This window comes from Podarcis erhardii, assembly GCF_964252035.2.
Source record: "Podarcis erhardii genome assembly, chromosome: 2".
NCBI classification, from domain to species: domain Eukaryota; kingdom Metazoa; phylum Chordata; class Lepidosauria; order Squamata; family Lacertidae; genus Podarcis; species Podarcis erhardii.
In genome coordinates, this window is record NC_138498.1 from 113,889,252 (window position 1) to 113,914,739 (window position 25,488).

The 25,488-nt window shown below is 46.9% G+C and overlaps 1 protein-coding gene across 1 annotated transcript; it reads left to right on the forward strand.

Annotated features, from left to right (window-relative positions):
- Positions 1–24,673, forward strand: LOC309337114 (regulator of G-protein signaling 3-like). Its single transcript, XM_081853804.1, has 7 exons — positions 1–162; positions 14,980–15,402; positions 17,480–17,562; positions 19,945–20,010; positions 21,649–21,710; positions 22,354–22,520; positions 23,990–24,673. The coding sequence occupies exons 2-7, from the start codon at positions 14,980–14,982 to the stop codon at positions 24,179–24,181; spliced, it is 993 nt and encodes a 330-aa protein (XP_081709930.1). The 5' UTR covers positions 1–162; the 3' UTR covers positions 24,182–24,673.
- Positions 24,674–25,488: the final 815 nt, after the last annotated feature.

The window sequence follows — 25,488 nt, forward strand, 5'->3', positions numbered from 1 at the left end:
CATTGAGGGAGGAGCTGACTTGAGCACTAGGCTGTTCAGAGCTGCAAAGGAACTAGCTGGCGGAGGTTTGGCTGCTCCTGTGGCCCAGAAGAGGAGGGGAAGAGTGGGGAAGAGAGAAAGTAAGGAAGAGGAAAAGACTACAGGCGAGTGAGAGGCAGAAAGGTGAGCAGGAAAACCCGGAAAGCCAGTGCCAGCCTGTTTATTTATTTCTCTCTCTTCTCTTCTCTACCTCTTTCTCTCCTCCTGATTCAATCAATTGCTTTTTCTCTGTATACTTTGTCTGGAGGGAATCAGTTGCCTCGCTCTTCTTCATGTAAGACAGAGAAAGACGGACAGGGAGGCTGTGTCTACACAGTACATTTAAGGCAAAACCTGCCCTACCCACCCCCAGGTTGGGAACTGTAGTTTTGTTAAGGGTGGTGGGAACAGCAGTGGGGAGTGAACTACGGTTCTTTGGAAAGGGGGAGCATGGTTTGTGTGTTTTGTAAATATATGACAGGCACGCAGTGTCAGTACACTTTGATTATCTTTATTGAATCAGTTTCCTCATTCTTTTTTGCCTGGGGGGGGGTGGAAATCTTCCAGCACTTTGAGAGGCAGCTGATTTATTGTGGTCCATACCTGAGCCACAGCAAATCCTGTTAACAGCACAATCTTAGCTACGTTTACTCAGAAGGAAATCCTATTTGGTTTAGGATGGCAGCTGTAGCACTTTGAATACTCTTTTTTAAAATTTTTTTTAAAAAAACCCTTTGCTGTCAGAGACACATCTAGCTACCCCTCTGGCATTTGCCTCTTAAATTTCTGTGTCCTCAGTTCTGTCCCCATTTTTTAATCTATCTCTCCCTCCCTCCACTCAACATTGCCATATCCCTCTCCCTATTCTCAAAGACTGAGATCAGGTAATACTTTTACATCAAACAGAAATGCAGAACCGTCACCAGAATTATTATTATTATTATTATTATTATTATTCACAGTTTAGATATGTGCTAAGGCGATTTGCAGACATACAATGAAAACAGTACCCCCCCCCCAGAATATTAATTTATTCCAGAAAATTATTACACCACTTGATTGTTTAATAAACACACCAAAAAAAAACCCCAACAACCTTCAAAGTGGTTTATGAAAAGATAAAGCAAGGAAAGGAAGCGTTACTTTAAAACGTACAAAACTTAAAATACTAAAGCGGATTAAAATTACCTCAGCTTTCTAATCCTCTGGGTGGACTTGTCCAAACAGGAGTGCTTTTAGCTGGTGCCGGAAAGTGTACGGCGAAGCTGTCTGCTTAATATCAAGTGGCAGGGAGTTCCAAAGCCCTGTCGTTGCCACACTTACAAAAGCAGAACGGATGCTATTGGGGAGGGGGGCTTAGCATTTATGTTTGTTACCATCTTGCATATTTTTGTGCTTTCATATTGTAAACTGCCCTACGAACTTTGGATGAAGGGCGGTTCAGAAATTTATGGATAAATATTATGTAGGCACCTCCAGTAGTGCCAATCCCGCCAACTGGAGCGGTCGGTTGGGCATGTGTGGGGCAAGGCGATCTTGTAAGTAAACTACTCTCAAGTTAATAAGCGCCTTATATAATAACAGCAACACCTTGAAGAGTAGCACCCAGTTGCAAATCAGGAAAAACGAACACCTAAGGCCCAGCTAGACCTTTCTGCCCAGCTACAAAAAAAAAAGCTTGCCTGAAATTATTGTTCCCAGAAGGTATAGATTGTGGGTGCAATCCTTGCTCCCCACAAATTGCAGACCCTCCAAGTATTCCTATTTTCCAGGGACAGCTCTGGAAACCGTCCTGGTTTCCGATTTCCTGGAATGTCCTGCTTTTCCTTAGGACGTCCCTATTTTCACTGGAGAAATGTTGGAGGGTTTGCAGTTATGCAACCCCTGAGCCAAAGAGATAAGTAACTAGGCAACCTTTAGAAGGCATCTGAAGATAGCCCTGTATGGGGAATTTTTTAAAAAATGTTTTATTATGTTTTTGTTTGCTGGAAGCTGCCCAGAGCGCCTGGGGCAACGCAGTCACATGGGTGGAGTATAAATCATAAAATTATTACAATAATTATTATTATTGTTATGGAGTAGGATGTCCCTATTTTCATCGGAGAAATGTTGGGGGGTATGTTATCTATCATATTTATTATCAAGGAGTGCAGGAAAGCAAAGAAAAAGACATCTGGAGGCAGCCCTGTATAGGGAGGTGCTTTTCCCCCCACAAAAACCCCCACATGTTTAATGTTTTATTATGTTTTTATATATGTTTGAAGCTGCCCAGAGTGGGTCAGGCATCCCAGCGAGATGGGTGGGGTATAAACAACAAATTTATTATAATTATAATTATTATAATTATACAAACATTATTATAATTATGGAATAGGATGTCCATATTTTCATCGGAGAAATGTTGAAGGGTATGAAATTGGAGGGGTGGGGGCGGTTTCTCTCCCTCTCCCCACCTTTCTCAGTCCTCACCCTCCTCGTCTCCCATCCTTGCTGTGTTCCAGCCAGCTGATGTGCCCATGCCCAAGTTAGCTGCAAAGGAAAAGCCTCTTCTATCGCAGTCCCTTCAGATGGCCCCCTTGGTTTTTCCTTCGGTGGTTGTTGATGTTCCGGACATTCCTCGACCTTTCGGGTGGATGGACGGATGGACAAAATTAGTGGCTTTGGGGAGAGAGCCTCTAGGGATGGGGAGAGAGGACTGGGCCGGTTTGGCAGTGGGCTGTGTGCCCATGCGCACAGGACGAAGATGGGGAAGGAGCATAGCTGTCAACTTTCCCCTTTTCTTGCAAGGAATCCTATTCGGATTAAGGGAATTTCCCTTTTAAAAAAGGGAAACGTTGACAGCTATGGGAAGGAGAGAGGGCAGGCAGACATGTAGGGCACCAGCGCTAGGCTTCTCCCTTCCCTGCTTCGACTTTTCTGCAAGCGCATGATTTACGTCTCGGCAGAGACATAAGCCAGAAACTCCGTCCCTGACCTTTTGCTCCCCGTGGGGTACAAACATGTGTTAACTCTTCTTTCCTGTAGTGACAGCAGGCTGGCTTGTCCCAGAAAGGCGAGGGGACGAGGAAGAGGGAAAAGCCATGGCGGAATGCAAAATGCGCACCTGTTTATAACCAGTGATTACTTTCCAGCCACGGATTTGCCAACCTAACCCGCTTAGGGAGGGCATGTGTGCATGCATCGCCCAAGTCCTCCAAATGGTGGCAAACCAGTGTGCCATGTGCCTGGCAAACCAGGGTGCCATTAGCTGCAAAACAGGAGCACCACAGAGAGATGGCTATAGGGCAGGACTCTGTGCAGGCGACTCAAGCAAGTGAGCCAAGCTGCATGTTACAGTGGTACCTCTGGAAGCGAACAGGATCCGTTCCAGAGCCCCGTTCGCAACCTGAAGCGAATGCAACCCGTGTCTGCACAAGCACGGGTTGCGATTCATTGCTTCCGCGCATGCGCGTGATGTCATTTTGAGCGTCTGCACATGCGCGAGCGGCGAAACCCGGAAGTAACACATTCCGTTACTTCCAGGTCGCCGCAGAGCGTAACCTGAAAATGCTCAACCTGAAGCATATTTAACCCAAGGTATGACTGTATAAAGGGACGCGGGTGGCGCTGTGGGTAAAACCACAGAGCCTAGGACTTGCCGATTAGAAGGTCGGCAGTTCAAATCCCCGCGACGGGGTGAGCTCCCGTTGCTCAGTCCCTGCTCCTGCCAACCTAGCAGTTTGAAAACACGTCAAAGTGCAAGTAGATACAGTAAATTGGTACCGCTCTGGTGGGAAGGTAAACGGTGTTTCCGTGTGCTGCTCTGGTTCGCCAGAAGCGGCTTAGTCATGCTGGCCACATGACCCGGAAGTTGTACACCGGCTCCCTCGGCCAATAAAGCGAAATGAGCGCCACAACCCCAGAGTCGGCCACGACTGGACCTAATGGGCAGGGTCCCTTTACCTTTACCTTTATGTCTGTATAGAGGATGGCAACACCTTCCCACCAATGTGTGTGTGTGTGTGTGTGTGTGTGTGTGTGTGTGTGTGTGTCTCCAAGGTCTCAGGCAGGGTCCTCCCAAGACCCATTCGGCTGCAGGTACCCACAGCTGGACTTTGCATCTTCTGCATGCAGGGACCTGCAGTATGTATAGTTTGGACTAGGATGGGGGAGACGTGGGTTCAAAATCCACTGTCAGCATGACCTTGGGGCTAGTTGCACATTGTTGTGACTCTTCAGGGAAAGGAACGGATAGGCATTTACCAAATTCTGCCCTCTACCACTGAACTCTAGCTCTTTGCCATATAGAGCAGATTCCAAGAGCGAGTGGTCTGTGCTGTGTTTATTTATTTGTTACATTTATTTATTTGCCCAGGTAGCTCAGTCAGTAGAGCATGAGGCTCTGATTCTCCGGGTTGTGCGTTCGAGCCCACGGTTGGCAAAAGATTCCTGCATTGCAGGGGTTGGACTAGATGACCCTCAGGGTCCCTTCCAAGTCCACAACTCTATGATTCGAGTTCTATGATTCTGTATCCTGCTGTTCCTCCAAATGGCCTCTGGGACTTTACAGGGGTGGCTCCCTGGTCATTAGCTTTTTTTCATTAGCTTTTGCATAACTGTTTTAAATATTTTTCATTACAGTGGTACCTCGGGTTACAGACGCTTCAGGTTACAGACTCCGCTAACCCAGAAATAGTACCTCAGGTTAAGAACTTTACCTCAGGATGAGAACAGAAATCGTGAGGCGGCAGCGGGAGGCCCCATTAGCTAAAGTGGTACCTCAGGTTAAGAATAGTTTCAGGTTAAGAACGAATTAAATTCTTAACCGAGGTTATTTTAAACCATTACCTCTATTGCGTAATAGCGGATGAGATGGTGCTTTTTAACTTTTTAACTTTTAGCTTTTCTGATGTGTAAACATAAGTTGTGGTAAGTTGGCAATTCTTTTATTCTTTTATTCACACACACACACACACTTTTATTTAGTTTTGCATTCATATTACCTACTGAATCTACATGATCAGGCAGCTAATAAATATAACGAATGGATATGTAAACAATACGGAACAACAGCCAACATTGCCTGAGTGGAAGTCTGCCTGTGCAATGGGACTTCCCCCTCTGACATGTTGTCAGAGGCAATATGTTTCCAAATACCAGTTGCTGGAAACTGCAGAAGCATGGAGAGGAGCTGTTAAGCTGCTGTTGTGCTTGTGGGAACAAGGACGCTGTGGGAACAGGATTCATTATATCTTATCTTCTTAGGATCTCACCCCATATGCCTCCTTTAAATTGCTCCTGAGAGACAGGAGCAGATTGCGGGGCCTAGGTGTTGCCGTGGGGCAGGGAGAGAAGTATGTTGTTGTTGTTGTTGTTGTTGTTGTTGTTGTTGTTGTTGTTGTGAGAGAAGTATGTTGTTGTTGTTGTTGTTGTTAGTGCTATTTCTCTAGAAAAAGAGGTGCCCGAACTCGATTCCTGTAGGTTCCCCCTGAAAAAAAACCCTGATGGTTGTTGTTATGTAGTATTATTATTATTATTATTATTATTATTACCCCGCCCTGGTTGCCCCAGCCACTCTGGGTGGCTTCCAACATATAGGAAAGCATAATAAAACATTAAGCATTTTTTTTAAAAAAACCCTTCCCTAAAAAGGGCTGCCTTTAGATGTCTTCCAAAGCTTGCATAGTTAAAGGTAAAGGATCCCTGACCGTTAAGTTCAGTCGCGGATGACTCTGGGGTTGCAGCGCTCCTCTCGCTTTAATGGCCGAGGGAGCCGGTGTTTGTCCGCAGACAGCTTCCGGGTCATGTGGCCAGCATGACTAAGCCACTTCTGGTGGACCAGAGCAGTGCACGGAAACGCCGTTTACCTTCCCGCCAGAGCGGTACCTATTTATCTACTTGCACTTTGATGTGCTTTCGAACTGCTGGGTTGGCAGTAGCAGGGACTGAGCAACGGGAGATCACCCCGTGGTGGGGATTCGAACCGCCGACCTTACGATCGGCAAGCCCTAGACTCTGTGGTTTTGGCCACAGTGCCACAAGAACCGTTTTATTTCACAAACGGTACTTCATTCTGTTGGTGGATAGACAACGTCTGGAATCTCCCAAGGTGTTTTTGTGTGTGTGTGTTGGACATCCTATTGGAAACAATGTTGTCTGTGTGTGCGCACACTTGTGTGTGTATTTCCCACACATGCAATAGCATATGGCTGTGCGGGCAGTCATTCACCTGACCTCCCGTTGCTCATGTTGCTGCTGCATACAGGGATGGGAAACAGGAGGGGTCAGGCAGCCTTGAGGTCAGCGCGGTGCAAACAGTGGTGTTTCCACTGTGTTGTCTCTTCCTCGTCCTACTCACCCCTTCTCCCACCTGTCTCAGTATGGCACAGGTGACCAGAAGCCAGGCCAATGCCCTCCCTCTGCCATCACATTATTGTTTAAAGCCCTAAATGACATAGGGCCCTAAATATCTGAAAGACCCCTCCTTCCCTATAGAGGCTCTTGGTCTAAGGGGGCCCTCTTGGTGGTTCCCCCACCCATAAGAGTTCAGGTGTTGGTGGCCCCAATATTGTGGGACTCCCTCCCCACAAAATTGCATCTGGCACCTTCATTATATCGTTTCCACTCTATGCTGAAGAAGACACACCTCTCTGCCTTAGATTTTTGGGGGGTATTTTTCCAGGACACGTTCCATTTCTGTGGCCATAATTTGCTTTAACTGTTTTTAATATGGAGTTCTAAATCTCTGCAACCTGCCTTGTGACCTGATGGTGAAAGGTGGTACTAAATGGAAATAATAAGAATACTGTAATAAAATGTTAATAATGTACAGTCATACCTCGGGTTAAATGTGCTTTAGGTTGAGCGTTTTCAGGTTACGCTCTGCGGCGACCCGGACATAACAGAGCATGTTACTTCCGGGTTTTGCTGTTTGCGCATGCGCAGACGCTCAAAATGACATCACACGCATGTGCGGAAGCGGCAAATCGCAACCCACGCATGTGCGGATGCGGGTTGTGTTCGCTTCAGGATGCAAACGGGATCTGTTCCGGAGCCCCGTTCACATCCAGAGGTAACACTGTACATATACAGTCGTACTTTGGAAGTCGAACGGAATCGGTTCAATTCTGAAATGTTCGGAAACCAAGGAGTAGCTTCTGATTGGTTTCCGATTGTGCAGGCGCACTGGAAACAATAGTGGAAGCCGTGCCGGACATTCAGCTTCCCAAAAAAACGTTTGAAAACCAGAACACTCACTTCCAGTTTTTGATTGTTCAGGAGACAGAACATTTGACTCCCAAGGCGTTTGGGAGCCGAGGTACAACTGTACACATACTGCGAACAGTTAATCTGGTAAAATTTGACCTGAGGTAAAAATTCTCTCCCGCTCTCCCACCAGGGCCAATACTTAGTCCCCTAGCCGAAAGGTGAGCAAATCTTTCACCCAAAGAATCTTCCAGAAGGAACTGAATACAGGGCAGGCGGGCATGTTTGTTTGTGTTTGAGGGTGTATGAGAGACCAAGAGTACCATCGACATTTAAAAGTTTCCTCTCCACTAAATCAGTCCACCAAATCTGAAATGTCTCGCAAGCTGAGGCTGTCCGCGCTGCACTTAAAGAATGATGGAAATCAAACAACAGGATTAAAAGGAGGAGGGAAAACATTCCTGACTTCAGTTGGCCAAAATGGAGGCTCCAGGACACGAGCATATACGGCTTCCTGCTACCGAGTCAAACCATAATGCCCATTTATGATCTGCCAGCCGTTCTCTGAGGCATCATAAGCAAGAGAGGAGACTTGGATTTCATTTTAATTTGATCTGGTTTTTATAAGCTGCTCTCTTTTAAAGTCCCCAGGGCACCCATCAGAAAGAATCCAATTTCCCTGCGAAAGAGGCTTCTATTTCCCCTTTCTCAGGGCGCTTGAGGATTAATTTGTTGTTGTCGTTTAGTTGTTTAGTTGTGTCTGACTCTTCGTGACCCCATGGACCAGAGCACGCCAGGCACTCCTGTCTTCCACTGCCTCCCGCAGTTTGGTCAAACTCATGCTGGTAGCTTCGAGAACACTGTCCAACCATCTCGTCCTCTGTCGTCCCCTTTTCCTTGTGCCCTCCATCTTTCCCAACATCAGGGTCTTTTCCAGGGAGTCTTCTCTTCTCATGAGGTGGCCAAAGTATTGGAGCCTCAGCTTCACGATCTGTCCTTCCAGTGAGCACTCAGGGCTGATTTCCTTAAGAATGGATAGGTTTGGTCTTCTTGCAGTCCATGGGACTCTCAAGAGTCTCCTCCAGCACCATAATTCAAAAGCATCAATTCTTTGGCGATCAGCCTTCTTTATGGTCCAGCTCTCACTTCCATACATCACTACTGGGAACACCATAGCTTTTACTATACGGACCTCTGTTGGCAAGGTGATGTCTCTGCTTTTTAAGATGCTGTCTAGGTTTACTGTTTCTTTATTACTTGGGGGTGGGGTTTTGAACTTAGTTTGTTTTGGTGAGGGAGCTGAAGGTGCGGGTGTGTTTCTCCCTTCCAGCTCAACAGCCTCCCCGGGTGCCTGCGCTTCCTGATCTGAAAAAGTCTGATGGGAGGGTTTCTCTCCCGCGCACCCAGGAAGGCTGCAGAAGGCAGACCAATGGGAATTTTTTAGACACTCACACTGCTGGCCACCTCAACAGTAAGATAAGCATAGTAGCAGCCAGTGGGGCGACACCGGTGGGATGCTGCTGGTGAGGCTGCGTTGATCTTCCGGCTTCTCAATGCCATGCGTCACTTCTGGTTACTGAGAGGGGAGCTGAAAGGAGATAGTTCAGCATGGTGAAAGCACAGCACCAGAAATGTCAATTTGGCTCGACTGCTGTGCCCACAATACAGGATACAGTTGCAGCCATAAGCAGAGGGGACAAGATGGGACTATAGCTGTCAAGCATCCCTTATTTGGCGGGACAGTCCCTTATCCTAGCGCCATGTCCTGCTGCTGTCCCTTATTGATGATGTCCCTTAAATAAGCTACTGAAGGTAATGGGGCCCTTTCTATGTCCAGCTGTCCTTTGTTGCTGGTTTTTTGTGTTGAATATATGCTATATGGTAATTTATGGACCTAATAGGTATCTAAAGCCATTTGCACGCAACAAAATATGTATTTTATCAAAGTAATTGTTGATCCCTTTTTTTCGAGGCTGCTGGTCTCTTATTTTCAAATTGGTAAGTTGACAGCTATGGATGGGACCTCTCCCAAAAAGCACCCACAAAGCTGTGGCAGCTCTCTACAGTTTTACAGGTAGAAGGTGTGTGTGTGTGTGTGTGTGTGTGTGTGTGTGTGTGTGTGTGTTTGTGGGTGTGTGTGTTTGTGTGTTATATTTTTTTTTTATTTAAACAAGAACAAAAACTGGCACATAACATAAACGCACATAATGAAAATACGCAGTTAAGCAATTTCATCTGAACATAAAAAAAGAACATGATCCGCCATTAAAACGTACAATAAAATAAGCCCATAAAAACAGCGAACAATAAAAAGAGTTAGAACAGCCATTAAAAGCAATAAAACGCAAGAGGTTCAGGAAATTGGGGGGGGGGGAGGTGTGCCTGTCCAAACTGCTATGTCCTAAACAGATGAAGTCTCCTGGTTATTGGCAGCGAAGACGTTCCGCAGTGTTGCTGCTGCCAGTGGAAAATGCCTAATAATCATCAGGTTGTGCAATTAAAGTGGGTTTGGGGCTCTTTTACCGCGAAGCGGCTTTTGAAATCCAAATGCACGCTCCATAAACGGGCTGTCTGAAAGAGGCTGTGTCCCCTGCTTCGTTCTGTAAAGTGTAGGGTTACTAAAGGCATAACACAGCCGCCACACTGTCCTGCAATAGCAACCAGTGAAGTTGAGTCTGGAGAGAAAGAGGGGAGAGCAGGAGAACTTGCAGAATAATGACATCATACCATTCACTGAATGCCCCACCACCACATTAATTGGGGTGGGAGCGTAGCTGGTAAGGGGAAGACATGCGGCAACGCTTCAGATTCTGCTGTAGAAGAGCCTGGATGTTTATAACAAAACCTATTTATCTGTAGGATTTGTTTGTAGGATTTATAGCATTCCTTACCTGCCCACCCACCATCGGAGGTGAAAAGGAGCAGCATGGAGGAGGCTTGCAAAGCATAGGCCTGGCTCATAGCTGTCAACTTTTCCCTTTTCTTGCGAGGAATCCTATTTGGAATAAGGGAATTCCACATTTTAAAAAAGGGAAACGTTGACAGCTATGGCCTGGCTATGTCACGGGGAACCCCGTGCAAGGGATTTTGGCAGGTGGGTGTGACATCCCATCTGTCAATCATGTGGTCTCTTAACGGCATCACACGATTACAAGGCGAGTTGTCCAGTCCACCTGTCAAAGTTGGTCAGTGGGGTGAGGGCAGATAAAGATCTGGGCCCCAGGTCCAAAAGGGTTCTCCAGTCCTGCCTTGAAGTATTCTTTAACCAGCTTCGACCCCATATCGCTTGGACAGTCATACCTTGGTTACAGATGCGTTTTTTCGGGTTACGGACCCGCCGAAACCCGGAAGTACCAGAACAGGTTACTTCCGGGTTTGGGGGGCACGCATGCGCAGAAGCGCTAAATCATGCTTTGCGCATGCACAGAAATGCCGACTCGCAACCCACACATGCCCAGACGCGCTGCTGAGGGTTGCGAGCGCTGTGGGTTGCAAACGTGCATCCCACACTGATCACGTTCGCAACCCAAGCGTCCACTGTATTCATTTTTGGTTCAGATTTGTCATGGCCATTGACTAGTACAGTGGTACCTCGGGTTACATACACTTCAGGTTACATATGCTTCAGGTTACAGACTCCGCTAACCCAGAAATAGTGCTTCAGGTTAAGAACTTTGTTTCAAGATGAGAACAGAAATCGTGCTCCGGCGGTGCTGCAGCAGCAGGAGGCCCCATTAGCTAAAGTGGTGCTTCAGGTTAAGAACAGTTTCAGGTTAAGTACGGACCTCCAGAACGAATTAAGTACTTAACCCGAGGTACCACTGTACAATAAAGTTATTTGGAGTGTATTGAGAACCGGTTTCAACTCTCCACAGAGATGGTCTGGCTGGTTCCTTCCAGACCATCACTCTTTGGCCGGTATGATTCCATCGTATACCAGCAAATTCAAGCTATAACATTTGGAGTAATGGAAGGGACATAGCTCACCAGTAGAGTACCTGGCTTTGCATATGGAAGATTCTAGGTTCAATCCCTGGTATCTCCAGGAAAAGCTGTGAGAGATCCTAGCTAGAAATTCTGAAGAGCCTCTGCCAGTGTAGGCTAGGTGGACCGATGACCAGACTCATCGTAATGCAGTTTTAAAAAAATGTTTGCCTGCCCGCCTCCAAAACAAACTGGAACGGCGGGATTTTTGTGGTCAGAAAAGTGTGGGAAGATGCCCTTGAAAGTGTGGGGCAACCGTGACATCGCTCAGTGTCATGTAACCTGCACGCAAACAAAAAAAATAGCATTGCCTTTTAACATTGCGTGAATTTTAACATTGCGTGAATTTTGTGCTGGCAAATCAGGGCGAACGGTCCGGAAACAGGATATCTGGGTGAGGCCCTTGCTTAAAGACTTGAGGTCCTTGTCCTAGCCTTGGTTATCTGTCAGGACAACCAATGTTGTTTCACGGGCCAGAAACTAGATTGGAGGGAGTGATGGTTTGGAATGATTCCAGCTCAAATGCCTGCTTGGCCACGAAGCATCTTCCACAGGTGTCCTTGATCTTATCCGCTTTCCTCGGCCCAACTTCTGGTGACTGGTTCTGTTTGGGCAGTCGGTGGACTCAAGGAATAGTTGAATTCTCTTCCACCTGCTCCATGCTATGTTCTGCAAGGGCAATCCTGAGTTGAAGAAGGAGGAGAAAACAGGCAGTGGATGTTAGAATTCCTGATCTATGATTGCAGTCATGGGATTGTTGTCACCCCATGACTGGTTGTAAGAAGGCAGGCAGGTGGGAGGCCAGGCTGAGGTTGGTGGGGCACCACCCCCATTTAGCTTAAGCAACCAGCCTTCCCTGTTGCTGTTCATTATGGTTGCCTATGACGTACGTGATATTCTGGACAGCATTCGCGACAAGGAAAATGATGGTAATAAAAGGTGGGTGGACCAAGAGCAGGGGACCGCAAACTTTTTCACTGTCCCCCAGATCTTGTGGGGGGCCAGACTATATTTTGGAAATAATCCAGAGATGCATTTTAAATAAAAGCACACATTCTACTCATGTAAAAACACCAGACAGACCCCACAAAAAACCCAGAGATACATTTTAAATAAAAGGACACATTCTACTCATGTAAAAACACCAGGCAGGCCCCACAAATAACCCAGAGGTGCATTTTAAATAAAAGCACACATTCTACTCATGTAAAAACATCAGGCAGGCCCCACAAATAACCCAGAGTTGCATTTTAAATAAAAGGACACATTCTACTCATGTAAAAACACACTGATTCCCGAACCGTCCACAGGCTGGATTTAGAAGGCAATTGGGCCAGATCCAGCCCCCGGGCCTTAGTTTGCCTACTCATTATCAAGAGGAATACAATTCATCTCCACATGCCTTTCCATCATTGAAGCCAAGACCCGGCCAGATAATTCTTTAATGAGCTTCTCTCAGATATTATCTGCCTTGGAGAGATTCCCAGTGAGAGAGGCAAATGGATGGGATCTCTGCAGGCGATTGTCTGACAGCGCAATGCTCTGCGCATTTCCTCAAAAGTAATCCCCACCGATTCCTGTGTGGATTAATCCCAGGAAAATAGGCATTGGATTGTGGCTTAAGTGAAGAGAGGAAGGTGCTCAGAGCCTGGGTGGCTCAAAAATTTAAGTGGCTCGAAATTGCATTTTTTTCTGACTGGCCATTAGCCTGGCGATCTAGAGAGTGTGAAGACTTGACGTGCCCCCGGAACTCTGTAGGAACTTCCCATCATCCTCCGGAGTTCACAGAGACCCTGTGGCAAAAATAAGAGAAAGACTCATGTGGAGACCCGCTCCCTAGAGATAGGAAGCTTTACAAATACTGAATTAGAAAATGTGCAGACAATGCTTTGGACGATTCTTTCAAATTGATGTGTAAAACCCAGCCTTGGTCGTCTCTTTAGCTCCTGGTTAAAGGCACCCCTATTTTCTGCAAGGACTAAGGCTTTCCTTGTTTTCATGTTTTGTATAAAGCGTTTGCATGGCCCATCAGAGGGTGGCAACATGAGAACGGGGCCTTCTCTGCAGTGGCTCCCTGTCTGTGGGATGCTCTCCCCAGGGAAGTTCGCTTGCTGCCTTCACTTATACACCTTTAGGCACCAGGAAAAACGTTCCTTTTTAAGCAGGCCTTTGGTTGATCCGATTGACATCCTATTCCCTTTTAAAATGTGTTTTTTTATGGGGACGGAGCTATTGGGTTGTTGTTTTTATTAGGTATTTTGTGGTTTTGTATCTTGATTTTATTCTGTGAGACCCCTGGGTATAGGGCGGTATATAAACTCAATAAATAATGATGATGATTATACCATAGAATTCTCTGAAATTGCTTATACTATCCTTCGTCCTTCTCCCCTTTCCCCTCAGTTTTATCAACCATTCTCCTTCCAAACTCTTCTTCCCTAGCTCACCTCTTTGTAGGGCTGGTTATGTTATGTGTTGAAGTTCTGACCCTGGCCACCAGGGGTATCGTGTATATAGTTTTTACTCAGGTCCACGTCAGTTAATTTAGGCAGGAAACCCTGGGTTGTTGTTGTTACAATGTTGTCCGCCGGCTGCCTATAAAAGCAGGCCGGCTGAGCTGTTTGTAGGTTAGTAGTTGGGCTAGGTGAAGGTAAAGGGTCCCCTGAAGTAAAGTCCAGTCGTGACCGACTCTGGGGTTGCAGCACTTGTCTCGCTTTATTGACCAAGGGAGCCAGCGTACAGCTTCCGGGTCATGTGGCCACCATGACTAAGCCGCTTCTGGCGAACCAGAGCAGCGCACGGAAATGCCGTTTACCTTCCCACCGGAGTGGTACCTATTTATCTTCTTGCACTTTGACGTGCTTTCGAACTGCTAGGTTGGCAGGAGCTGGGACCGAGCAACGGGAGCTCACCCCGTCATGGGGATTCGAACTGCCGACCTTCTGATCAGCAAGCCCTAGGCTCTGTAGTTTTTTTTTTTTTTCCAATAGATTTTTATTAAGATTTTAAAGGTTACAAAAAGAAAAAATAAAGAACATATTTAAACAGAGAAAAACAAAGGGGGAAAAAACAGAAAAAGATGCAGATAATAAAAAAGAAAATCAATCCTTTACATAACTTTCTTTCCTTTGCTTATTTCCTTGACCTCCTCACACCTCCCTTTTTTGTATTCTAATTCAATTAGATATTTCAGCAAATCCTTTCCATCTTTATTTCTAAAACCACATTACTTCATTCCAACATCCTTCTAACATTCCTTAATTTTAATCTGTAAATTTAATCCTTAATCTGTAAATTTAATCCTTAATCTGTAGATAAACTTTAAATTTCTTCCAATCTTCTTCCACCGACTCTTCTCCTTGGTCTCGGATTCTGCCAGTCATTTCCTCCAGTTCCATATAGTCCATCACCTTCATCTGCCATTCTTCCCGGGTGGGTAAATCTTGTGTCTTCCAGTACTTTGCAATAAGTATTCTTGCTGCTGTTGTGGCATACATAAAGAAAGTTCTATCCTTCTTTGACACCAATTGGCCGACCATGCCCAGGAGAAAGGCCTCTGGTTTCTTCTGAAAGGTATATTTAAATACCTTTTTCATTTCACTATAAATCATCGCCCAGAAAGTCTTAATCCTTGGGCATGTCCACCAAAGGTGAAAGAATGTACCTTCGATCTCTTTACACTTCCACAGCGCCACCCATGTCCCAAGTAGTTGGGCTACTGGACATTTAAACCAAAATGGCCATAATTTCTCTCTCTCTCTGTCTGTCTCTCTCTCTCTCTCTCTCTCACAGATGCTAAGCCCTCTCCAGAAATGTGGCTCCGAAGGCTGCCTGGTAGACTGCGATTTTTTCCCTTGGCACAGGAGCACCCTCCGAAGGCAGCACCAGAGCTTCGAGGAGTCGGAGTCCGGGGGTGACCACGAGGCTCCCAGCCAGGAGAAGCCGTCCCCTCCCAGCATCCTCTTGGAGGGCGCAGAAGTGTCCACCTGCCTCCAGATCCCCCTGCAAGACCCCGGAGGGGTGTGGCGATCCCGCAGCGAGGGCCGCTTGGACCAAAAGGGGGTGCCGTGCCCAGGGGAGACTGAGGTGGTGGACAAAACAGGAAGCGGGTGGAGCTTGCCGTCCCCCAAGTCTTTGAGGAAAGAGCGACGCCTCAGAGGGAGAGTTGCGGCAGCCAAGCAGCACTTGAGGAATCTCTTCGGAGGGTCCAACAAAGTCAGTGGGCAGCCATTACTCCTCCTTGCACGGCACTGCCATGTTTCCTTTTGTTAATCATAATAATAATAATAAAATTTTATTTATACCCTGCCCTTCCCAGTTCCGAAAACCGGGCTCAGGGCGGCTAACAACAAACTTAAAACCCTTAATTGATGCAACAAAAAACAGCATAAAATGCAGTATAAAACGTGAATAACAATAAATTCAGAATTCAAAAATCAATTTTTTTTGGGGGGGGGGAAATCCATCCAATAGACATTAGTTGATCAACAGGGCTAGCTGGCTAAATTAGTCCTATTTGGGCCAGCGAGGAGACCAGGGGAGAATTAGCTGTGGGATCCCAGAGCAGGTAATCTTCATAAAAAGGGGAGGGGGAAGGAAGGAAGGAAGGAAGGGGAATAAAAGATCAGACTAAGTTCAAATTAAAGGCCAGGTGGAATAGCTCTGTCTTACAGGCCCTGCGGAAGGAAGTTAAATCCTGCAGGGCCCTGGCCTCATGGGACAGAGCATTCCACCAGATCGGAGCCATCACCGAAAAGGCCCTGGCCCTGGTGGAGGATAGTCTGACTTCCTTAGGGTCCGGGACCTCTAAACTATGATTATTCATGGACTTTAAGGTCCTCTTACTTGTTGCTTACTGTCCATCTTTCTTCTTTCCACAAACTCACCCACCACCGCACACCACTTCCAGGAGAAACTGCGAGCCCAGATTCTATTTTATTTTAGCTCGGTTGTATAAATATTTTAGTGTCTTTGTTCCCAATGGTTTTAATCTCTGGAATTTCCTGCAGTGAAAAAAAAGGAGAGCGAAACAGAAAAGCACACCCTGAGGCTAAATAGAAAGCTGATAATTCATTACCAAGGAAGGGTTATGCCAAAGGGCCTGGGAGTCTGGACTCCTGGGTTCTCTAGAGGGGGACCAGAGACTAATAAGCAACGCAAAGGATCTGAGAGGCAAAGTCCTTTGTCTAGTAGGTTTGCTTGGCTATCTGACACGAACGCTGATGCCATCGTAGCTTAACTGACTCTTGTGGCTGAGAGTACTGTGAGGGGATGGGGCTTTGAGACCTCTTGTGAGTTAAGTGACTCACTGATTGAATAATAATAATCAATACAGTGGAACCTCGGGTTACAAACGCTTCAGGTTACAGACTCAGCTAACCCAGAAGTAGTACCTCGGGTTAAGAACTTTACCTCAGGATGAGAACAGAAATCGCGCGGCGGCAGCGGGAGGCCCCATTAGCTAAAGTGGTGCCTCAGGTTAAGAACAGTTTCAGGTTAAGAACGGATCTCCAGAAAGAATTAAGTTCTTAACCAGAGGTACCACCGTAACAACATTTTATATTAAGGGGAATTGTTTTGGATGACTTTTACAGAGGGCCCATTCCCCCCCCCTTTAAATTTTTCGAGAACCCTAAATAATAATCATAATACGTATATCCCGCCCATCTGGCTGGGTTTCCCCAGCAACTCTGGGCGGCTCCCAACAGAACACTAACAACAGAATAAAAACTTCAAACATTAAAAACTTCCCTAAACAGGGCTGCTTTCAGATATCTTCTAAAAGTCAGATAGTTGTTTATTTCCTTGACAACTGATGGGAGGGCGTTCCGGGAGGGTGCCACCACCGAGAAGGCCCTCTGCCTGGTTCCCTGTAACCTCACTTCTCGCAATGAGGGAACCACCAGAAGGCCCTCGGAGCTGGACCTCAGTGTCTGGGCTGAATGATGGAGGTGGAGACGCTCCTTCAGGTATACTAGGCCGAGGCTGTTTAGGGTTTTAAAGGTCAGCACTAACACTTTGAATTGTGCTCAGAAACGTACTGGGAGCCAATGTAGGTCTTTCAGGACCGGTGTTATATGGTCTCGATGGCCACTCCCAGTCACCAGTCTGGCTTTATATGTCAAGATATAAAGAGGGCCCCGTGCATAAGCTGAGGTGACTCTAGCCCTGAATTCAGTGAAATGCAGGGGGCGGCATAAAATCCCCTGGCCTCTGGAAGCAGTTGTGGGACCCTGGACACCTGGGTCCCTTGGGGCATCACAGAACTCGAACTCTTGTTTCTGTGTTTCAGTCTCTGGCATCGAGTGTGGAATCAGATCTGGGATCAGAAGGTGACATCAACTGCCAGGCACAACAGAGGCAAAAACGCCGCCGGTGAGTTGAGTAGCTAATAGCAGAGCTATAATCTTCCAGGTCCTGGTTTAATTCTCACCTCCTCCTTCGACTTGCTGGGTACTACAGTCATACCTTGGTACTCAAACGCCTTGTGACTCAAACTTTTCAACTCCTGAATGCCACAAACCCTGAAATGAGTGTCCCGGTTTACGAACGTTTTTTTGGAAGCTGAACATCCGTCACAGCTTCCACAGCTTCCGCTTGAGTGCAGGAAGCTCCTGCAGCCAATCGGAAGCCGCGCCTTGGTTTTCAAACGTTTTCAGAAGTCGAACGGACTTCTAGAACGGATTCCATTGGAGAACCAAGGTATGACTGTATTCATGAGCCCGCAGGATTTCATCTGGCCAGCTAAATCAGGTGAGGGCAGCCAATGGGCCTCAAACCCTTGGTGAGTTAGGGTTTCAGCGGATTGAGCAAACGAGACCCAAGAGTGGGACCAGTGGTCAAGAAGGCAGTTTCTGCATGTGCTGTAGAGGGAAGTGAGGGGCATATAGGGTTCGTCAACCTGGGAAGGTAGCCCATCTAGGAGAAGGAAAACCATGATGGCCTTGGAGGTCCCAGGCCACAGGGAGGTTAGGCTGGCCCCAACCAGAGCCAGGGCTTTTTCGGCTATGGCCCCGATCTGGTGGAACACTCTGTCACAAGAGACTAAGGCCCTGCGGGACTTGACATCTTTCCGCAGGGCCTGCAGGACAGAGCTGTTCCACCAGGCCTTTGGCCAAGGCACAGTCTGACCACCTCCTTTGGTAATCCTCACAGAACTCCAGCCCAATGGATGCGATTTAATTAATTCGGTTTTGAATTGATTGTAGAATGATGTGTTACTTTTATTGTTAGCCGCTCTGAGCCCAGCTTCAGCTGGGGAGGGCGGGATATAAATAAAATATTGTTATTGTTATTGTTATTATCTTAAACCTCCACTGCTTTGTGGGAGACCTTCAGGAGAAGAAAAGGCTAAGGAGGAAACCTTACACAAAATCGGAGCGGAGTCCCTAAGACTGTTAAATGGTGCCTTGTATCCCTCCTTCCAGCAACTCCTGCAGCCAAGTTTGTGCCAAATGTTATCATAATTTATAATAATAATTTATTATTTATACCTCGCCCATCTGACTGGGACTCCTCAGCCACTCTGGGAAGCTTCCAACCAAATATCAAAATCAAATACAGTGGTACCTCACAAGACGTATGCCTCGGAAGACGAAAAACTCGCAAAATGAAAGGGTTTTTCATTTTTTGAGTTGCTTCGCAAGACGGATTTCCCTATGGGCTTGCTTCGCAAGACGAAAACGTCTTGCAAGTTTGTTTCCTTTGTCTTGCAAGTTTGTTTCCTTTTTCTTAAAACCGTGCATTCACTTCGAGGAGCATCTCATAGCACGCGGTGTGGTAGCCTTTTTTGAGGTTTTGAAGACTTTGGTGATTTTTGAAGCTTTTCCAAAGTCCGAGCTTTGCAAGACGAAAAAATCGCAAGACGGAAAAACTCGCGGAACGAATTAACTTCGTCTTGCGAGGCACCACTGTACAGAGCAAAATGTTGTTGCTCTGCTTTCCTTTGGACCACAACAGCAAGGCCAAGAGGGGAGTCTTGTCATCTGGGCAGCCCAAGAACTCCAGACACACTGCCCAGCTTTGCGCCCCAGGGAAGGTCATTTTGGTGATGCTAAGGCAGCAGATTGGCTTCACCTCCCGTAGGCACAGTCCATTGTCTCTCGAGACAGAACAGATGCAGACAACAATCCCCGAGCCCCCAGATCTGTAGTACGGCAACGATAAATGCTAGCAGCCTGCCTTTCAAGGTTGTTGTAAAGGTGACCGAAAGAACGTATCTACTGAGGCACTTCTTCAGGGAAAGGTGCTATAAAATGCTAAAGAGATTCTAACACCTATTGCTGATAAAGTTCCGATCTTGCCTTACCTGTGGAAAATGGGGGTAACACTGTAGGTCCACTTTGTAGGACTTACTGAGATAAGAACAGGATCAGGCCAATGGCTCATCTGCTCCAGCTTTCAATACTGTTTGTTGCCTGAACATGCCTTGGGTTGGACTTACGACTTCTTTTCCAATTGGTGCATGGCCCATAGCTTCCTGGTGCAATCCTGTAACTTTTTGTACCCAATGTTCTGGTTTGTTTCCCACAAACACTTAACAATGCACTAACATCAGAGGAGCACCGCAGAGCAACTAAGAAAGAGAAACAATGCGCAGATGGGCCAGTATAAATGCACCTCTAATGCACTCTTGTTGCGTCAATGGTGTGTTGCAGAATATCCTGGGGGTGTGGGGCGGACCTCACACCAATCTGAAGGTTGGCTTCCGCTGCCTCTATACATTTGATCTACTTTTTCTTTCTTTCTTTTCAAAAGGAGGAAAAATAAAAGAAACTTCCTAAGGTTATGGAGCTCAGGGGGTAATGAAATCCAATCCCTAAGGTAATTTAGCTCTCTTATTCTAACAAGAATTGTGTGTTTGTTTGTTTGTTTGTTTGTTTGTTTGTTTGTTTGTTTGTGGGGGGTGAGGCTTCAGTGGACCATACAGTTATTATTCTGTATCTCTGTCAGTGCCGGTCCTACCATTAGATGAAGAGATGTGGGAGATATTGGGCCAGGGCAGATTATCTTCCATGAACGCAGTTTTAACACTGAGTCTGTAAGTGACTGTGGAGGCCAATTCTGGATCCACACATCCTTCCACACTGGGGACATAGGTTTTCGGGTGGGTGTTGATCGTGGTGAGGGTTTACCAAGCGTGCTTTCCTCTTAGTACATTTCTCCCCAGTGTGGTGTAGTGGTTAAGAGTGGTAGACTCGTAATCTGGGGAACCGGGTTCGCTTCCCCGCTCCTCCACATGCAGCTGCTGGGTGACCTTGGGCCAGTCACACTTCTCTGAAGTCTCTCAGCCCCACTCACCTCACAGAGTGTTTGTTGTGGGGGAGGAAGGGAAAGGTAAATGTTAGCCGCTTTAAGACTCCTTCAGGTAGTGATAAAGCGGGATATCAAATCCAAACTCTTCTTCTTCCCTTTCGTCCTGAGTTTGAGCCCATGACACCTTTGGTAAAGGCTGTTCTCCAACTGGAGCGCTCGTAGGCCAGTGTTTCCCAGTTGTCAGTGTTTATACTACATTTTTTTAGATTTGTCTTGAGAGCATCTTTAAGCCTCTTTTGTTGACCACCGGCATTACGCTTTCCATTTTTAAGTTCAGAATAGGGAAGTTGCTTTGGAAGACTATCATCAGGCATCTGCACAACTTGACCAGTCCTGCATTACAGGGTGTAACCCTGCAAGTCTATGATTCCATGGAAAGCCCTTAGTCCTGTTACTAAGTACCTGGACTGAAATGGCAAAGGAAGGCGTTTTTTAAATCAAGAGGTGGAGGGGCATGGGGAGGAGATGGATTCGTAATGGGGAAAATACATTTGTAATAAGCCAGCAATGAATCACATTGTTTTTCGTTTTTAATTTTTAATCCTTCTTGTTAATCCGTCCACTTAACCTCTTCTTCCAGGAAGAGCTATAGGCCATTTAGATCTGGTCTGGGGCCAAATCTCTTTTCAGAGTGGTCCGCGGTGCAGGGAGTGTGTGTTCATCTCGATGTTGTCGATTATCTGCCTGATTTCTGCGAGTGAGTCCAGTAGAGTTATGGCTTGGCCGGATGGAGACAGAGATTTGAGCTGTGGTGCAGTTATCAAAAATGGCTCGTGGATTAAAGATCTTATGGGGGGTGGCCCTCTTGAGACAGCAATACGCATTTCTTCCCTTGCCTCACAATGTGTTTAGGGTCATTCCTGGTTATTTTGCCGAGTGGGAGTCTGGATCTGTGCCCTGAAGTTCCCCTCGGAAGGCGCCACAGGAGTTCACAGAAGAATATCAGCGTTCCTTTAGTGCAACTACCACCAACCTGTGGCGAGGCAAGATGGGATCTGTAGTCCAACAACATCCAGAATGCCACTGGTTCCCCAGTCCATGCTGTGAAGAGTAGGACCTGGGAGGCCTTATACAACTCTGGCCAAATTGCTCCTGGGCTCAGAGGGCAGCCGGTTCCCAGTTGCTCAGACACTTTCTCTCTTATAGGCCGACTCCTGAGGAGGCGCAAGAATGGGCTGAATCTCTGGAAAAGTTACTGCTTCATCCATGTAAGTGTGCGGTTCAGAACCGCTTAAAGTCTTTAGAAAAGCTGCCACAGCATATTATTATTATTATTATTATTATTTAATTGATAATATTATTATTGATTACATTTGCCTACTACCCTTTATCCACATAGAAATACAATCCCTCCCACTTTCCCTTTCCAAGAAACAAGAGCTGAAAATCTGAAGCAGAAAACGATCACCATATTTTTCACTCGATAAGGGGTGCCCGGCCATAAGACGCACCTAGTTTTTAGAGCAGGAAAAGAAGAAGAAAAATATTCTGAATCAAATGTTGTTGAAGAGGCTTTGCGAGGCCATCCCTGAAGCCAGAACAGCAATCCCTCTTGCTGTTCTGGCTTCAGCGAAAGCAACGCAGCCTGAATTCACTCCATAAGATGCACACACATTTCCCCTTACTTTTTAGGAGGGAAAAGGTGCGTCTTATAGAGTGAAAAATACGGTATGTACAGAAATTTCATAGAATCGTGGAATTGTAGAGCTGGAAGGGAACCTAAGGGGTAATCCTGTCCAGCCTCCTGCAATGTCAAAATCTCAGCTAAAGCATTTGCACCCTTTATTCCAATAAAATAATTTGGATTCCTTGAGGGGAAACCCCTGACTCCTCCATCCCTCTTCCCTGCAGATGGACGGTCTGTCTTCCACGCTTTCCTCAAGTCAGAGTTCAGCGAAGAGAACCTGGACTTCTGGCTAGCGTGCGAAGACTACCGGAAGCTGCGAGGCTGCGACAAACTCCAGGACAGCGCCAAGAAGATCTATGACCAATACGTCACTATCCACGCCCCCAAAGAGGTAAGAGAACTGGGCTCGATAAGCATGCTTCCAAAACTATCCTCACCCAAAACGCCTTTTGAATGAGCTGGTCTTCTTTTCTGAAGTGGAGGCAGAGGGATGGATGAGGTTTTCTTCATCAGGGGTTGGCCCAAGACATTTCGCCGCCTGAAGCAGACCTTGAAATGGCACACACACACACACCTCTGTGCCAGGGAAGAAAGGGTCAGGGAAGATCTGCATCAGGAACAAGAGTGGGGGAGAAAGATTGACATCGGGATCTGCTGTGCCGCAGAACTCTGTCGCCTGAGGCGGCCGCCTCACCTTGCCTCATAGGTGCGCCGGCCCTACACTGTGATGTTGTGGGTAAAGTCCTGGACTAGGACCTGGGAGACCAGGGTTTGAATCTCCACTCACCCAAGAAGCCTATTGAGTGACCTTGAGCCACTCACTATCTCTCCTACCTCACAGGGTCATTGTGAGGATAAATTGAAGAGGAGGAGAAGGGTGTATACTACCTTGAGGTGGAATATAAACATATCATCATCATCTTGGGGGGCGGGGAAGACATGTGCTTTGACTGTATGGTGTTGGATGTTAACCGAGTCATCACCAAATCATCTCCCTGCCAGTTCTCCACTTCTGCTCTACGTGTTAATCCGGAATTAGTAATTTATTTTTATTTTTCCCAACTCCCTGCTTGACGCTACCTTTTTGGCCACGCCTCTCCATCCCGACCCACAGAGGCCTGTTTTCAGTGCTCCAATTCTCCCCTGCAGTTATGACTGAATTATTATTATTATTATTATTCTTATTCTTATTATTATTATTATTATTTACACCCTGCCCCTCTGGCTGGGTTTCCCAAGGCACTTTGGGTGGCTCCCAACAGAATATTAAAAACACGATAAAACACCAAACATTAAATACTTCCCTAAACAGGGCTGGGATGCGGGTGGCGCTGTGGGTTAAACCACAGAGCCCAGGACTTGCCGATCAGAAGGTTGGCGGTTCAAATCCCTGTGACGGGGTGAGCTCCCATTGCTCAGTCCCTGCTCCTGACAACCTAGCAGTTCGAAAGCACATCAGAGTGCAAGTAGATAAATAGGTTCTGCTTCGGCGGGAAGGTAAACGGCGTTTCCGTGTGCTGGTCTGGTTCGCCAGAAGCAGCTTAGTCATGCTGGCCACATGACCCAGAAGCTCCCTCAGCCAATAAAGCAAGATGAGCGCCACAACCCCAGAGTCGGCCACAACTGGACCTAATGGTCAGGGGTCCCTCTATCTTTAAATAGGGCTGCCTTCAGATGTCTTCTAAAAGTCAGGTGGTTGTTTATTTCCTTGAGATCTGATGGGAGGGCGTTCCACAGGGTGGGCGCCACTACCAAGAAGGCCCTCTGCCTGGTTCCCTGTGTGCTAGGCATTGTTTAAATCACTGTAACAACAGCCATTTCCTGGCATGTAACCTGACCGCTTCCATCTCATGTTTGCAGGTGAACCTTGACTGCCAGACCAGAGACGTCACAAATCGGAACATTTTGCTACCCACTCGTTCATGCTTCGAACAGGCTCAGCGGCGCATATACGGCCTGATGGAGAAGGACTCGTATCCCAGATTCCTCCGCTCCCTCCTTTACCAAACCTTGTCACAGCCTGACAGACACCAACCCAACGGGCCTGTGTAAACCAGCCATATTTGCCTCTCGTTCTTTGGAGAGGAGGCCCATCTAGGAGAGGAGGAACCAAAGACGAAGACCTCCTTCTTCCTAGACTTCCTCCGGTGGACTGTTTAGGATGTATGTAGCCCAAAAGCGGGAGAGATGGATTGGCCTGACGTTAACACCAATGCTGCCGAGGCTGTGGACTTGCCACCGGAGATGGACCTGGGAAATCTTTCATAATATGGCACCCTGCGTGAGGCCAAAATGTGGTGCCCTCAAGTGGATCTTCTCAATTATGGATCTTCTCAGTTTTGCACCCCCTTGGCTCGTCGGCCTGTGTGGGGAAACGGCCCGCACCACCCTAAATCTGGCTCTGTTGCCACAGCGGCACGCCAATCTTTTCATGGAGGAAAGAGCTCATGAAAAGTTGGAGCTGGTGCCCCTTTGCCCATGGGCAGAACTTTTTGTGGACTGATGCAAAAAAAGTAATAATATTAGAAGTATAGAATCACTGACCATGAGCTGTGTGTGTTTTTTGTGTGTCTGCTATCCTGTTGCGACATTGGAATTTCCACATACAGTGGTAACTTGAGTTAAGTATTTAAATCGTTCTGGAGGTCTGTTCTTAACCTGAAACCATTCTTAACCTGAAGCACTGCTTTAGCTAATGGGGACTTTGTGGCAGCAGTGAGGCCTGGAGTATGAGGGCCCCTAGAGAGGGCACGACGTCCCACGCTTTCCCCCACATGATGCCCTCCAGACATTTTGAACTACAGCTCCTCATTGACACCAGCTGGTATGGTCAGAGTTGTAGTCCAAAAAGATCTGAGAGGCACCATGCTGGGGAAACTTAAGCTCCTCTGGCTAGATGCATCTCGCCCGTCTCTTGGGCAGAAGGTCTTTTCCATCCCTTGGTTCTTGATTCTTTTAACTGGAGAGGACAGGGACCGAAACCAGGGCCTTCTGGATACAAAGCAAATACAGTGGTACCTCAGGTTAAGTACTTAATTTGTTCCGGAGGCCCGTACTTAACCTGAAACTGTTCTCAACCTGAAGCACCACTTTAGCTAATGGGGCCTCCTCCTCCTGCTGCGCCACCAGAGCACGATTTATGTTCTCATCCTGAAGCAAAGTTCTTAACCTGAAGCACTATTTCTGGGTTAGCGGAGTCTGTAACCTGAAGCATATGTAACCTGAAGCGTATGTAACCCTTAGGTACCACTGTACTCTGCTGCTGAATCAAATTATGGGCCCTTCCTGGTTCTCACTGTGGCAACGCGCGATCTGGCCTGCACCCAGGGAATCTTCCCTACTGAGAGGGAAGACAAGTC

Bases quoted from the DNA above. Each gene is read 5' to 3' on its own strand.
- LOC309337114 (XM_081853804.1), top strand. From the start codon at position 14,980: ATGCTAAGCCCTCTCCAGAAATGTGGCTCCGAAGGCTGCCTGGTAGAC. The intron at 15,403-17,479 runs GTCAGTGGGCAG...TCTGTGTTTCAG, and splicing joins TCTTCGGAGGGTCCAACAAA to TCTCTGGCATCGAGTGTGGA. The intron at 17,563-19,944 runs GTGAGTTGAGTA...TCTTTTCAAAAG, and splicing joins CAGAGGCAAAAACGCCGCCG to GAGGAAAAATAAAAGAAACT.